Source organism: Pempheris klunzingeri, chromosome 1 (assembly GCF_042242105.1).
Source record: "Pempheris klunzingeri isolate RE-2024b chromosome 1, fPemKlu1.hap1, whole genome shotgun sequence".
Taxonomy (NCBI): Eukaryota; Metazoa; Chordata; class Actinopteri; order Acropomatiformes; family Pempheridae; genus Pempheris; species Pempheris klunzingeri.
The window spans coordinates 20,258,760-20,272,419 of NC_092012.1; the positions used below are offsets into that span (position 1 = coordinate 20,258,760).

At 41.7% G+C, this 13,660-nt stretch overlaps 1 protein-coding gene across 2 annotated transcripts; it reads right to left on the minus strand.

Moving 5' to 3' along the window:
• Nucleotides 1-2,927: 2,927 nt before the first annotated feature.
• Nucleotides 2,928-12,671, minus strand: ppm1g (protein phosphatase, Mg2+/Mn2+ dependent, 1G). 2 transcript variants are annotated; one of them, XM_070830960.1, is made up of 14 exons: nt 12,545-12,671; nt 12,136-12,272; nt 11,456-11,525; nt 11,061-11,146; nt 10,655-10,784; nt 10,362-10,473; nt 9,652-9,848; nt 8,791-8,969; nt 8,573-8,704; nt 7,116-7,218; nt 6,845-6,976; nt 6,574-6,703; nt 5,132-5,231; nt 2,928-4,946 (listed from the first exon to the last, which is right to left on the minus strand). In XM_070830960.1, the coding sequence occupies exons 2-14, from the start codon at nt 12,244-12,246 to the stop codon at nt 4,746-4,748; spliced, it is 1,683 nt and encodes a 560-aa protein (XP_070687061.1). In that variant the 5' UTR covers nt 12,247-12,272; nt 12,545-12,671; the 3' UTR covers nt 2,928-4,745. The 2 variants fall into 2 exon arrangements, with proteins under 2 accessions (XP_070687061.1, XP_070687052.1); XM_070830951.1 differs by having other exon boundaries at nt 8,791-8,972.
• Between the last annotated feature and the right edge of the window lie 989 nt (nt 12,672-13,660).

Here is a 13,660-nt window from a genome sequence, read left to right on the forward strand (position 1 = left end):
CTTGCTCTGTTTTTGGATGGAGGATTCATTATTCAGTCGCTGACGGTGTCTTTTTATTTCTTGGTGCTAAGGTACAGTGGGTTTCTATAGCTTTTTCACTGGAAACAGCTGTCTGCTGCAGCTGGAAACATTGTTATAAGAGCTATGAGTGTTTATGTATTAATACTGATTAGTGCTGAGTTTGGGAAGTAGTGAAGTGTGGTAGAAGCACACACGTGTGTGATTATGTATGAAGTTCATTCGAGGGTAAAGAAAATAACACGACATAACATGAAAATATAAATCATCAAATATTTCCTCTTTTACAGCATCCATTGTAGGGACAATGCAAACTGTTACAATAATTAAACCTCATATAAGATCATGCTATTTTAGCTTTACTTTGATCCACCGTAGAAATACTAGTAAATACAAGTAAAAGTCCTTTATTAAATGTATTACTTGAGTAAAAGTAAGTCTAATCTGGAAAAGTGAAAAACTGTAGAAAAATGTTCCCTGTAACTGTTGTACTATCATATATTTTATATAGATTATTATTACTCATACATTAGGGCAAAAGCAGGATTTCTGTTTCTATTCCTATTCTGAAGAATTCTGAACAACTCCTCAGATCCCAAAGCAACATCTTCACTATACTTTTTAAAAAAAGTTTTGTCTGACCTACAGTTGCTGGCTAGTATTATACTTTATTTATAACAAAACATTGTCTTCATTTGTGAAGCAACTAAAGCTCCCAAATAAATGTAGCTCAGTAAAGAGCAAACATAAATCTCAATGAAATGTAGTGGGGTGGATGTTAAACGTGGCTTGAAAAGAAAAGACTAAAGCACAAGTACCTCAAAACTGAACTCAAGTACAGTACTTGAGTAAATGTACTTTACACTACTGTATAATCATCATATAGCATAACTTTTTCTAGCTCCTGAAAAAAACTACATTGGTAAGAATAATGCAGACTAGACTGAAAAATATTAAATAAATATTTTCACAGTGACTGCTGGAATGTGTGTGTGTATGTGTGTGTAGGTGTATGTGTTGCAACATTGCTACACTTTATGCAATGTGAGGGCAACAAGGCCAATGCAGTTTTAGAGGCAAGATCTTGATGAATACTTTCAATGTCTGACTACAACCTGCTATTGTGGTCCAGCTTTCTATATAAGACCTGTTGGCGAGACGAGACGACACACACACACACACACACACACACACACACACAGTTTTTTTATGTACAATTGCAGGTTTAGTTGGACTCCTGTGGTTCTCTTCCACAGCCATCAGTCAAGTTTAAGAGTCTGGAGACAGAAGCAACTCCCCCAACACACACAGCTGGACAAGGCTGCCATTGAGCTCCACAGTAGTAGCCTTTTAGAAACATATTTACATTTACTGCGATGAAAAATCAGCCTGGAACAGCTACCTATAGTGGCCTTAGTGTAGCCAACATGCCTTCCAAGAAAACCGTTCGAGCAGCGGTGAGTCGTGTACGCATTGACTCTTGAAGAGCTGCAGCATGACTCCTTCTTGCTTTTGGGATAGTAGTCTAGTCTATTTTTAATCATATTCATTGTACGTCCAAGGACAAAAGTGTCCCATTCCCACACACAGACTAACAAACTTTGGACACACGCTCTATAGCAACACACACACACACACCAGTGAAGCAGCTAATCTACGGACAAGAACAAAAAAACATCCTTCCTGTTAAAGACGAGGATAAAATGTGTGTGATGACATTTTTAGATTCCAAGGACAGGGTGTGTTTCCTCTCTTGCTTTCTATTGTTCCTGCAGTAACAGTGATCCTTTGGGAGCAGAGCACCAGGACTGTGGAGCAGCAGCCAATGGCAGGGCAGGACAGAGAGGCCCCGAGGCTGATGGGAACCAAAGTCTGTCCTCTTTTGCCTTGCTGTTTCTATGGAGATTCAAAGTTTAACATACCCACTGCGCCTTCATGAGGAGGACTGTGATCAGGCGCCGTGGAGGGCAAACAGTCTTTGGGTTTTTATTTGATTGAAGTGAGGTTACTGTTCAGGGAGTCCTCACTGATTCAAGAGTGATTCAGTGTAATCAGCAGCTTTACTCTCTGCTTGGGCTGAAACCCTCCACACTCTTTGCCCTTTGTGGCACATGGTTACCTCTTCCTGCTTTAGGGATCATGAAACATGCAACGATCAGTGGAACTGGCTCAAATGTCTTTACTGCCACCTGCAGGACCGTCTGTACCATCTGAACAGTTTCTCTATGCTGCTCTGTAGGCGGCACTGCTACACACAATAGTCAAAGCTTTTGAGTGAAATATTTTGAGAAATATGGGACAAATTGTCATGATATTTAGTTCACACATAAACCGACATCTAAGAATGAAATGTAACACCATTGGTTCAAAATCTGTATTTTATCTGTTGATTTATGACCAAATACATTCCCATCAGCCCCAGCATATATTTTGATTTTGATGTCGACATGAACATTTCAGCTTCTTTTGGTTAAAAAAATAGCAGTTTGGGAGATTTGTTGTACTGGACAGACAGATGAGTCATTAGTCTCTGCTGCAAGAGGGGAAGAACTCCAAAACGGTTTGAATTGCTGCATTTTGTGGCTTTGAGATGTGACAACTCATTCCACATTACGTAGAGAGCCATTGAAAAATATATTCATTTCTTTGAGTTTTGCAGACATCCATCCATTTCATTCAACTTAACACTTAAACTAGTTAAGCGTCCACACAGACGTTCAGTAACAACCAAAATACTGATGAATCCCAAATGATACCAAATAGCTCTGTTTATGTACAGGATACTAACACCGATATTGTCAGTAGTGCTAATCATGCCTGATGTTGTGTTTCTCTATTCAGGCACCTCAGATTTAAAAGTTGATGCATCAACTAGTCATTATTAAAGAAACAGGCATACAGTTGTCTCATTATTTAAAAAAATGTATTTGTATGTACTTACATACTGGTGTCAAAAGAGTATGCACCAAAAATGTCACATTGACTCACAATTACAAAGAAAAAGCATTTTCTTTTTCTTCAATTACAAGTATTGAAAAAACTATGTACAGAAAAAAGGGGATGGTGACGAGATAGTACACTAGAAACAAACAGTCACACAATATGGTTGAAATGAGGCTTCTGCAAATAAAGAAAAAAGATCTTCTAAACAGCTACACTGTCTTGGTGCTCTGAACTTCGAATTGTATTTCCACTCAAAAAAAGATAACCTTGTGCATCGTCTCCGGTCCAGCGTTGGGGCGTTTTCAGAGTTAAAAACCGCCAGAAAAATCAAATGGTCTCAAATGAAATTAACATTTGAGTGGAAATACTTTTTACTTAAAACACATGTTCTAGAGGTGATCTTAAAAAAAAAGGTGTTACAATGGAAACAGGGGACAGACGAATGGGAATGGGCTGAAGGCCTGGAGACGAGCCGGTCCAGGGCTTCAGTCACCACCTCTCTCTGCATGGACAGATGGACAGAAAAGGCTCGTCGCCCTTAATGTTTGTATCCGTTTCCCTGCTATCAGATCGCACAGATGAAACGTACGCTAGCTTCCAAAAGCCTGGCATCTCTTCTCCCATCTGGAAATTTACATTTTGATCAAGATACAAAGCAGGAATGAAAAAAAGGCAAGATGATGGTGATGTACTGCGGACGATTGGGCTTTTGCCATGTGACCGTCAAGACTGAAAAAATGTATTCTCACTTCTGAATGAGTGCAAATGGGAAAAATAAAAAATATCAGGGGAAATGAGAGCAGCTGGACCAGTTCCCAAAATCCTTCAGTTGTCTTGCTGGAGCCTAACTCTGACTTGAACAAACTGAAAAAACTTGGGGGGGGGGGGGGGGGGTTTCAGAGAGGAACCTGAAACAACATACCAACACATTCAGTGTAACACTCGACCTGCACGCTCAGTCTCACCGCATCGTCAATTATCACTTTGGGCTTTTAAGGACACCTATACCCTCTCATTTGTTCCGTTTTTGTACCATTTACCTAAAGCCAGTCTATTTAGCGCCATTTTGGGTCCCTTCTGCAGGTTTGTTTAATTTGAGGAAGTATAATGGTGCTTCTGAAAGGAATTCATGATTTGTATGGCACTTACTTGTGGTACAATGACGGCTAATTGAGGCACAACACACAGAAGGTGTTGTGCGATTTCATAATGGAAAAGTAACGTGCACACTTTATACTGCAAACCCAGAGTGAACAGCAATCAGCCGCGGTCACTACAAGAGTTCTCCTCAAACCTCCACTTAAACAAACTGTGTGGGAAAAGAGTTTAACAATAACAGAGCGCAGCGCGTCTGCAGAGACGGTGAGAAATCTTCGACATGTTTAGAAATACACACTAATCCCTGTAGATGGGTTCGTCCTGCATCTTCCTTCTAGTTACAAATTCATGGAAAATGATGTGCTATTCAGGCATGCCAGTGATGGCGAATCTGCCTCTTCTGAATTTAAGAAGTAAAAGCGTGTCCAGCTTCTTTCCAGCGAGAGTGAACAAAGCAAACAACTGGAAGGGGTGTTACGGTGAGAATCCACCTTAAACAGAGGACAAAAACTACACTGATGATCTCAGCCCAACCGATCTTTGAGCGTACATATAGCATTTGTAATTTCTGCTTTAGGGTGAAGTGATGTTTGTGAGGTCAGGATTTAAGTTTGAACAGAATGAGTCTCTGGTGTGTTGGGTAGCCTGGGACCTGCTGCTCACTCTGGGACAGTTTCTCTTTGCCCTTAGTCACTTTTAGCCTTTTTGCTGTCGTTTCCGTTCTCCTCCGGCTTGGTCCCTTCTGCCTCCTCCTGGAGCTTCCTCTTCTTTGTGTCGCCTGAGTTAGCAGGGGACGGGTGTGGCCGAAGGGTGATGATTACACAGGTCATGTTGTCACATCCTGTCCCATCTCCAGATGTGTCAGGGGCCAAACAGTGGTCTAACAGCTGTCAGGAGGGCATATGGGGTTTGAAATTAAAGGTGCATGAACAAATTCTCAGTTTTTTCACAATGTTTGGAAATCAAATGCTATAAACTAGATATAAAAATCCAATCTAAGAGTCCATTCAAACTGTCCATTTGGTTACAGATTCATGTACAAGTGGTCAGTGTGTAATGGGAGCTCTCTCACCTCTTCCACGATGGATGAGAGGGGTCTGACTTGGCCACTCTCATCTGGTTTGATCCTCTCAGTGATGAAGTCCACCACCTCCTGACTGCTTAACACGTTCCTGCACATATTGCATTTGGAAACAGGGCTTATCAACAGGTGGATGACGAATCAAAAGGAAATGACCACTTTCAAACAAATTCTTTCATTTTTAAATCTACAGATGCACTCGTCCCAGTACGCAGTATGAGTGTGGGTTTTGTCCCTGAAGGAGTCATGAATCCTAATGAATAACTAATCACATTACATCTTAATGCACATTCTTTATAACGTGTCAGCAGCGCACCAGTAGATGCACAGACCTCTGAACGCCAACACCTCCATACTCCTCTGGATTAGTTTACTGTACTTTAAACAATCATGCCTGAACGTGATCCTTTTCCTGATTTAGTGGCTTGTTCTGACACAAATCTTGCCTGTTTAGTTAGGAGCTTGTCAAACTAGGCCTTTGTGTTGGCTAGTTAGCATAGAGGGCTGGACGGCCCGCCAGCAGTCAGAACCTCCTCGGCTACACTTGGCCGCCAGACAGAAGGTCCTCTATTTGCAACTAGCAGCAAGATCAGTAACAATTAATTGAATTGCTGTCAGCTATTAAACTAATCAAACTATTTTTATAATTGATTAATTGGTCTGAGTAAAAAAACAAAAAAAAAGCTTAAATGATGTCTTTTCTGATTTCTTTACTCCTCTATGACAAACAACTGAATGTCTTTGGGTTGTGGACAAAACAAGACATTTGAAGACCCTAATTGTCACTTTTCATTATTTTCTGGAATTTTATAGAACAACTAATAGATTCAGAAAATAATCCTTTGTTGCAATCCTACTACCAAATATATGGCCACCAATGAATCTAAGCACCTGTGAACAGAACCAGATGGGATCCACAGTTACAAAAACACATGGCTTAAACAAAAGAACACACAAAAGCAGCACAAGAACTCACCTAAACAATGTTAGTTACATTTTAATACTACTTGTGTGAATTGTGATTTAATTTATCATGTGCCTTACTTTTTAGATTTAATGCAGTTGTATTGAATTTAAGTTCCTGACAGATTTGATGCTGCAGTTAAAAAGTTTGAACTGTAGTTGTTGGTGCACATTTTTTATTTCAATAATAAATAAATTCATCAAATTTATGTCTGTGCATTTATTTCTTACATTTTATACAAAGTTAGGAAAGGAATGTTTTAGTCAAGCCTGATGTTGCCTTAGGGACAAAACAACGGTCCCAGTCTCTTCCACACAGTGAGGCATACAGCTTATCAATCAAACAGTGGTATTATGGTATACCACTGGTATCAGTGCTCCGTATCAGCCGATACCAAACATCCAGGTTACAGTATCTGGACTGAAAAAGTCAGCACTATGCATCCCCACCAGTGGCCACCCAAACTCACCAGATGCCGTCGCAGGCAATGACCATGAAGTCGTGGTCCTCGTTGAGTGTCAGAACTTTGACATCCGGCTTTGCAGAAATCATCTGCTCCTCTGGAGGCAGAGTCTTGTTCCTCTTATAGAAGTGGTCACCTGAGAGTCACAGTCCACGTTAACAAGCTTAAGAGAGAATACTTCTGAGAGGAGGAGCGTGCAAACATGACTGACTAACAGCCATAACTGAATTTAATTCTACTGGACTAATCTAAAAGTCACACACAACGCCAGCCGTACCTATAGCTCTGGAGAGGTTCAGTCCGCCGTTCACTCGTCCATCCATGGTCACTTTGCCTCCAGCGTTTTTGATGCGAGCTAGTTCCACCTCGTCTTCTGGCTTGTGGTCGTACGACATGTCGATGGCTTTGCCTACAGCGAAAAAAGCTATTCAATAAAAGATCTACAAATGCACATTGGAAGTGGCAACCATCCAAACACCTTGACTGACTGTTGCCCAGTAACACAACTATCAGGCATCAGTTAACTGTGGGAAGAGTTTTGGACCTACCGCGCTCAGACACCACGCAGCGGGAGTCTCCAGCGTTGGCCACGATCAGCTGTTTTCCTCGGATCAGAGCCACGACAGCTGTGGTGCCGCTGTCTGAGCCAGGCTGCAAATCCATGAGCAGGGGAGATGTGGCACACTGTTAAAACCTCCATTATGTTTCCACCAACCTTACAACACCAACCCATCTTTCCATAGAAGCTTAACAATGACTGAAAGCTTTGTGAATCTCCCAGGTTATTTCACCCCATGTCTGACATAAACAAATCCAATTCTGCAGAGAAAAGAATAGTGACCAAAGCTTCTTCCACTTACAAAGTCATTGAAAATCCTTAAATTTGACCACCCAACATACTGCAGGCTTCATGGCTGCAAAATGTGGCATACAATGCTCCCAATACGGCTAATTCCAACTTTAAACACAGACAATCTAAAACAAGATGTCTCTTCAAAAAGTGGCATATGTCATCGGTGGAAAGAGCTTCAAATATTTAGGTAACGCAGTGTGATCAGCCAAGACTGACAAATTGACAACTTTGAGAGAATTTGATTCACCAGCAAATTAACATCATTCCCACTCATGATTACATTATTCTTCTATTAAACAGTTACTTTATTGTTGTACTTTCTATCAGTAGTTAAACTTACCTCCAACCAGCCATTCGACTTTAAGAAGCAGAGAGAACTGAAATCATCATGCTCACACAAACACAGGGCTCTGAACTAACTGTTTTCCCCAAATACAAGTAGAACATGTGTACATGTGCTCCTAAATGAAAAAATGTAGGAGCTCAACAAAAAAATGTTGAAGTTATGCAGAGTTTATGAAGATGCAATTTACTGGGAACTGGGAAATATGGCTTATAAATAATACCTACATATTTTAGGCTGTGCTGCAATATATGACATATCTTGATAGAGATTTTTTAACCTTAAAAAAAGTGAACAAAACACTAAATAATTATTAAAATAATTACATTAATATAGTTACATGGAACTAGACAGTAAGCCAGGTTAGCATCACTGCTGGAATGTAAACAAAGTACATTCATTCAAGTATGTGTACTTTACTTAAGTACTTCCATATTATGTAACTATGAACTTCTGCTCCACTGTTACGACATGATGATGTCAGGGAACATTTTATGCTACATGAGTACTTTAAGCACATTTTGGTGTAATTCCTACATACTTGTACCATAGTATGGTTTTGAGTGCAGAACTTTTATTCAGTATTTTCAAAGTGGGATACTTTTTCACCAATGGTTGGTACTCCCACAGCCTGACGGTACCTGTGTGTTACCTGGTGGGTAACCGGTGTGTGAGATGGAGTCTCTCCGGTGTGTGAGAGAGAAGGATCCCAATGTGATTAAGACCATCTGTACTGCATGTATGGATTCCTGGCACTGTTGACTTGTTGCATTAAATACGTTTCAAACTGACATCCCCTTTGTACACACCTCCTCCTTGCCATCCATTCCAGGCAGACACATCTCCTCCTCCTCTTCATCCTCAGAGTCTTCCTCACCCTCCTCTGTATCCTCCTCTTCATCCAACTCACTGCTGTCACCCTCTTCCTCTTCACTACCATCCTAAAAAAAAAAAAAGTTCCAATGTTTGTGAGTGAGTGAGCTTTCACAGCCAATTAGGATGGTTTATTTTGGTCTCCTGCTTTCACCTCTTCATCACTGCCCTCCTCCTCTTCTCCCTCCTCAGACTCCTCGCTGTCATCAAAGAACCTGGACTTAGAATCTCCTGCAGCCTTGGAGGACAAAGAGGAGCAGGAGGGACCAGCGTCTCCTTCGGCTTTGCCGGCCTTTTCTTCTCCATTGGAGCTTCCTGACTGTCCACAGGCAGCTGCTGTAGAGAAGAAACGAGGGGACATGAGGTGTTGGACAAGAGGAACAGAGTGAAAACACGGAGACATACCTGACCTTAACATGCTGTCTGGGTGGTCCGATCATTACTGGACAGCTCTAAGTACTCCAGCTCTAACCTGAGCATTAGAATGAGTCTGCCCATGCATCTTGAGTGACCACTCAATCGGATCTCACTTCCCCATTCTATATGCAAATGTGCACACACTTGTATGCTGACCGGCAGGTTTGCCGTTTCAACCTCAAACCTTTCTGTGTGGAGTCTGCATTCTCTCCCTGTGTTTGTGTGGGTTTTCTCCAGCTTCTTCCCACTGTCCAAAGACGTGCAAGACGTTAATTGGTGATTCTAAATTGCCTGTAGGAGTGAGCCTGAATGGTTGTCTGTCTCTGTGTTGGCCCTGTGATTGGCTGGCGACCAGTCCAGGGTGTACCCTGCTTATCGCCCAATGTCAGTTGGGATCAGTGCACTTTAAGGTTTTTATGTTCAAGACAAATTTTCTGTATTTGAAAGACATTTAGTCTGCTTAGACAATTTTTTCCTATTTTCACATCAAAGGATACTCATTTGAATACTTTAGTTTAAGAACATTAACCTAGACGTGGTCAAGCAAGGTCATGTTTTTGTAGAAGAAATATACTTCTCCTGAATCCCAGCTCCGTACCTGCACCACTGCCTTCTCCTCCTGTTCTCCGACAGGCTCGCAGCTTAGACCCACATGCTGCTCCTTCAACTTCCTTCACCTTCCCATTGCTTTCCTCCTCCATCTCTCCATTTAGGCTCTCCTTCTTTCCTTCCTCACCTTTAGCTTTGTCACCTGAGGCCTCTGGGTGCGGGCAGGATGCCTTCTTAGCAGCCGCACTAAGAACAAAACAAAAAGGAAATAAAAAGGAGTCAAGCAGATGAGGATTTCAAACCTAGAAACCAGTCCAGAAACCTGGACTCACTGAGTTAATAGAGCCTGGTTAGACATTTTGGGTGGACTGAATATGATGACTTGTTATTGAGGTATGCACATCCTAATTGCACTATGCTCAAACATACAGACTTGTCCAAACATCCTTTGTCCAAAGTTTGGAATATCAAAAATAGTAAGTGCTGTATCTACTTCCTTAACATGATAAAATTTCTGTTGAAACAGGCGATTGAGGCTTTACATTGTACATCAAAGTCATTCATTTTATGTGCAGAGCAATGTGCTAACAGTTATGATGAGAAATCAGAGGGGGAGGACTGTTAAAAACAGTATGAGTTGACTTGCAGGAGATCACCACTGATGATGCATCTTTTTCCATTAAGTAACATTTCCAGGAAGTTTATGTCCCCATTTCACATTAGTTTTGAGTGGAAAGTAAAAGTCCTCTGACAGATTACCTGATGGCAGCTGCATGCTTGACAGCGTTACGGTTCTGGCCATAGCGCACCAGCAGTTCCTCTATGGTCATTGTGGCTTCCTCATGGAGCAAAGCTGCCTCCTCTGTCTCCACTGAAATGAGGGAAGAAACATACTCATTCAGAAGCTGTCATTATTATAAGGATTTGACATCATGTTTTTAATCTAATAGGAGAGCACAAGCATGCACTTTAGAATGCCTTGTATTTGTTGTGTTCTCATAGCTTTGGGTTTTATTCCATTCTTTTTTTCATACTGTTTGGGGTGTACTCACAGTCGTCCTCCTCTGCCACCTTTTCAGTGGGTGGCTCCTCAGTGGGCCGTCCTGCAATCTGGATCAGCTCCTTAATGACGTCCTCTCTGGTTATTCTACCGTCGATGGCCAAGAAGGCATCCTCCAGAGCCTGGAAACAACATGTAAAAAGGTGCTTCAGCAGAAGTCAAGTGACATGGCGCAACACTGGGTTCAAGATTGATGCGATTCATGTTGCAGATCTGATCACAGGGTGTTAGTCAGTACTGTGGAACATAAGTGGTGACCACACTCTCACAATACATTCTCTAATTCAAACCAATTTGTAACTACACCACAGCTGAGGGGGGCACCATTATTCATAAGGCTCTCTGCTCTGTTAAACTAGTTGAAGACAGGTCATGCTGTGGCTCCTGTGGCCTTTTACCTTTTGCAGCTTGCCGTCTTTGTAGGTCTTCTGCTCCTTGATGATGTCAGGAAGGTACTTTGAACAGTACAGCGCCACCTCTTCACCTAAACGGAAATGGCAGGTCATATAAACTGTACTTAATGTGTACACATAGTTCTCAGTGGGGTGTGTAAAACAAAGATCAAAAAGGGGAAGAGTGGTTGTGTCTCTGGCTGCTGTTTGTGATGTCAAATGTGCACTTTGAGTGAAACTGTTTTGGGGAAGGGAATTGTTGTGCATTGTCAATGTTAGAATGAGGTTAACATTTCGCTAAGTCACAAAATCCTATTCAGCTAGTGTTTAAATAATCTAAATAGCACAATCCTACAAAACAATATAAGTAGAAGACTGTATGTGTTGTGAGTGTGTGTTACCTCCATGTCCATCATAAACTGAAAACATGGCTGTCTCCTCATCAAACTCTGGGATACAATTGTGAGCATCCTGTGACAACAGAAAAATGCACATTACCATTCAGACAACACGGCAGTTTGGTGGGATTAGAAATTAAAAGTGGAGACCAAAGTTTCCATTCTCCAGATACTGATGAGCCTTGAGTTATGATCACACAAGTCCTTCCATTTCTTGGCTGACTAAACTACTCACATGTATGCATTAAGTAACCCATTCTACCCATTGTTCTGTTGAGAGCTGGTGTAGAACAGCTAGCTGGCCGATACGGAAGCAAACGAGACAAAGACACGAGATCTGCAAATGCTGTCAGCCACAGTACTTTCTCCACAAGAGTCAAACAGCAGACACCAATTACATGCTCTTGAATGTTGCGGGGGATCGATTACAATGTAACTCCGCATGCTAAAAACACCCTGCGGATGAATGATGAATTTCACCCATGAGTGCAGCTGATCCTCGGGGGAAAAGCTAGTTTAAAGTGTGACGTACTCTGGAAGGACGCCAACCAGCTCCACAGAAAACAAACCTATACAGAGAAAAGTCTCATGTCCCTCTTTATTCCGCCGTCACCACCTGAGGCACATTTTCTCTTCGTGGCGTTAAAGAAACACAGCGTGCTGTCTTTCATTTTCCGCCTCACCTCCATGGAGACACGCCAGCCCTGCATGGCTGAGAACCCGTAGCTCATCTTGCTGTTGCCGCCATCAGAAGAGATCTTGGCCGTGTTCGGTTGCGACAGATAAGCCCCCATGGTTGTCGGTTTCTATGGCTTTACACCTGGAGAGAAGACGGAATATTTCAGCTTCACAAAAACGCACATACGCAATTAACCCGGTGCATTTGGTCACAGTTAAACTGCGTTTACCAGCCGGGCTAGTTACTGTTGCTAGCTAGCTAACGTTAGCAACACCACAACAAAAAGTAGACGCACCAGCTAGCTAACATCAGCATGCTAACAGGAGCGAACCCGGCTGAAGTTCCAGCCGTAACCTCTGCTCCCCGCCATGTTGTAAAAAGAGCGAACGCCACACGGCTGACGGTCCACTTACCTATTGTGACAGAGCAGGATGAGCTTATAGACGGGCCCCAGAGAGAGAGATTCACATAGGAAAGGTTACACGTGTGGAAGCAAAAGCCGCTATCAACATAGAGCAGAGAGAGGCACGAGCCGCGGAAGAAGAGAAGGCGCGCGCATGTCCCTTTCGTTCCCTCTAGGGGGCGTGTCCGACACATGACGTCACGGTGTTTAGTTAGTTAGTTAGTTCCATTGATTTACTATTACTTTAATGACTTACTTACTTTATTGTTACACTTTTTAAGTCAACGCACAAACCTATATGTACTGCATGACACGTACAAGTACTACAGGCGATGTATGAATCGTACAAGGACTGCATTAACATATATGTACTGCATGAAACATGCAGAGACTATAAAACATACAAGTATTGCATTAAACACACAGGTGCTGAGAAAATATACAGGTAATGCATGAAAATGACATGTGCTGCGCAAAACATATAGGGACTTCATAAACATACAGGTGCTGCATGAAACGTAAAGGTGCTGATTAAACAGACAGGTACTGCATAGAAAATACACATGCTGAATGAAACAAATAGGAAATAACCCCAGTTTTAACCTGTAAAACAAATACACCTGTTAAAAATAAAGTACATCCCCGTAGGCACTACACGTTGCGTGAAAATAAAGTCTAAACATCTGTCTTGATGCAGCACATTTACTTTTGGACTACTATCTCTGCACATAGCACATATTTTTATACTTCATACGTGAACTCTTGCTTCATACATGAACATATTTCACATATTCCTGCAAAAACTGCACAGCACTTTCATTCTACACTTGCTGTATTCTAAATGATTCTATGCTTCTATTTAATAGTAATGGAAACAGAAATAATAATTTCTTGACTTGCAGTGGGTGATTTTCTTCTTACTTTCTTATTTTGTCCTACTATGTCTAATGTTATGCACCAAAATATCAAAGCAAATTCCTTGTGTGAGAAGACTTGGCAATAAACCAATTCTGGTTCTGGTGATATTCTGTCTTTCATGTTGTCAACAGACCCTGTGGAAAGACCGAAACCAGCATTAAAATGTCCATAACAAGTCTGTGGAGCCAAAGCCTGATACAGCTTATTC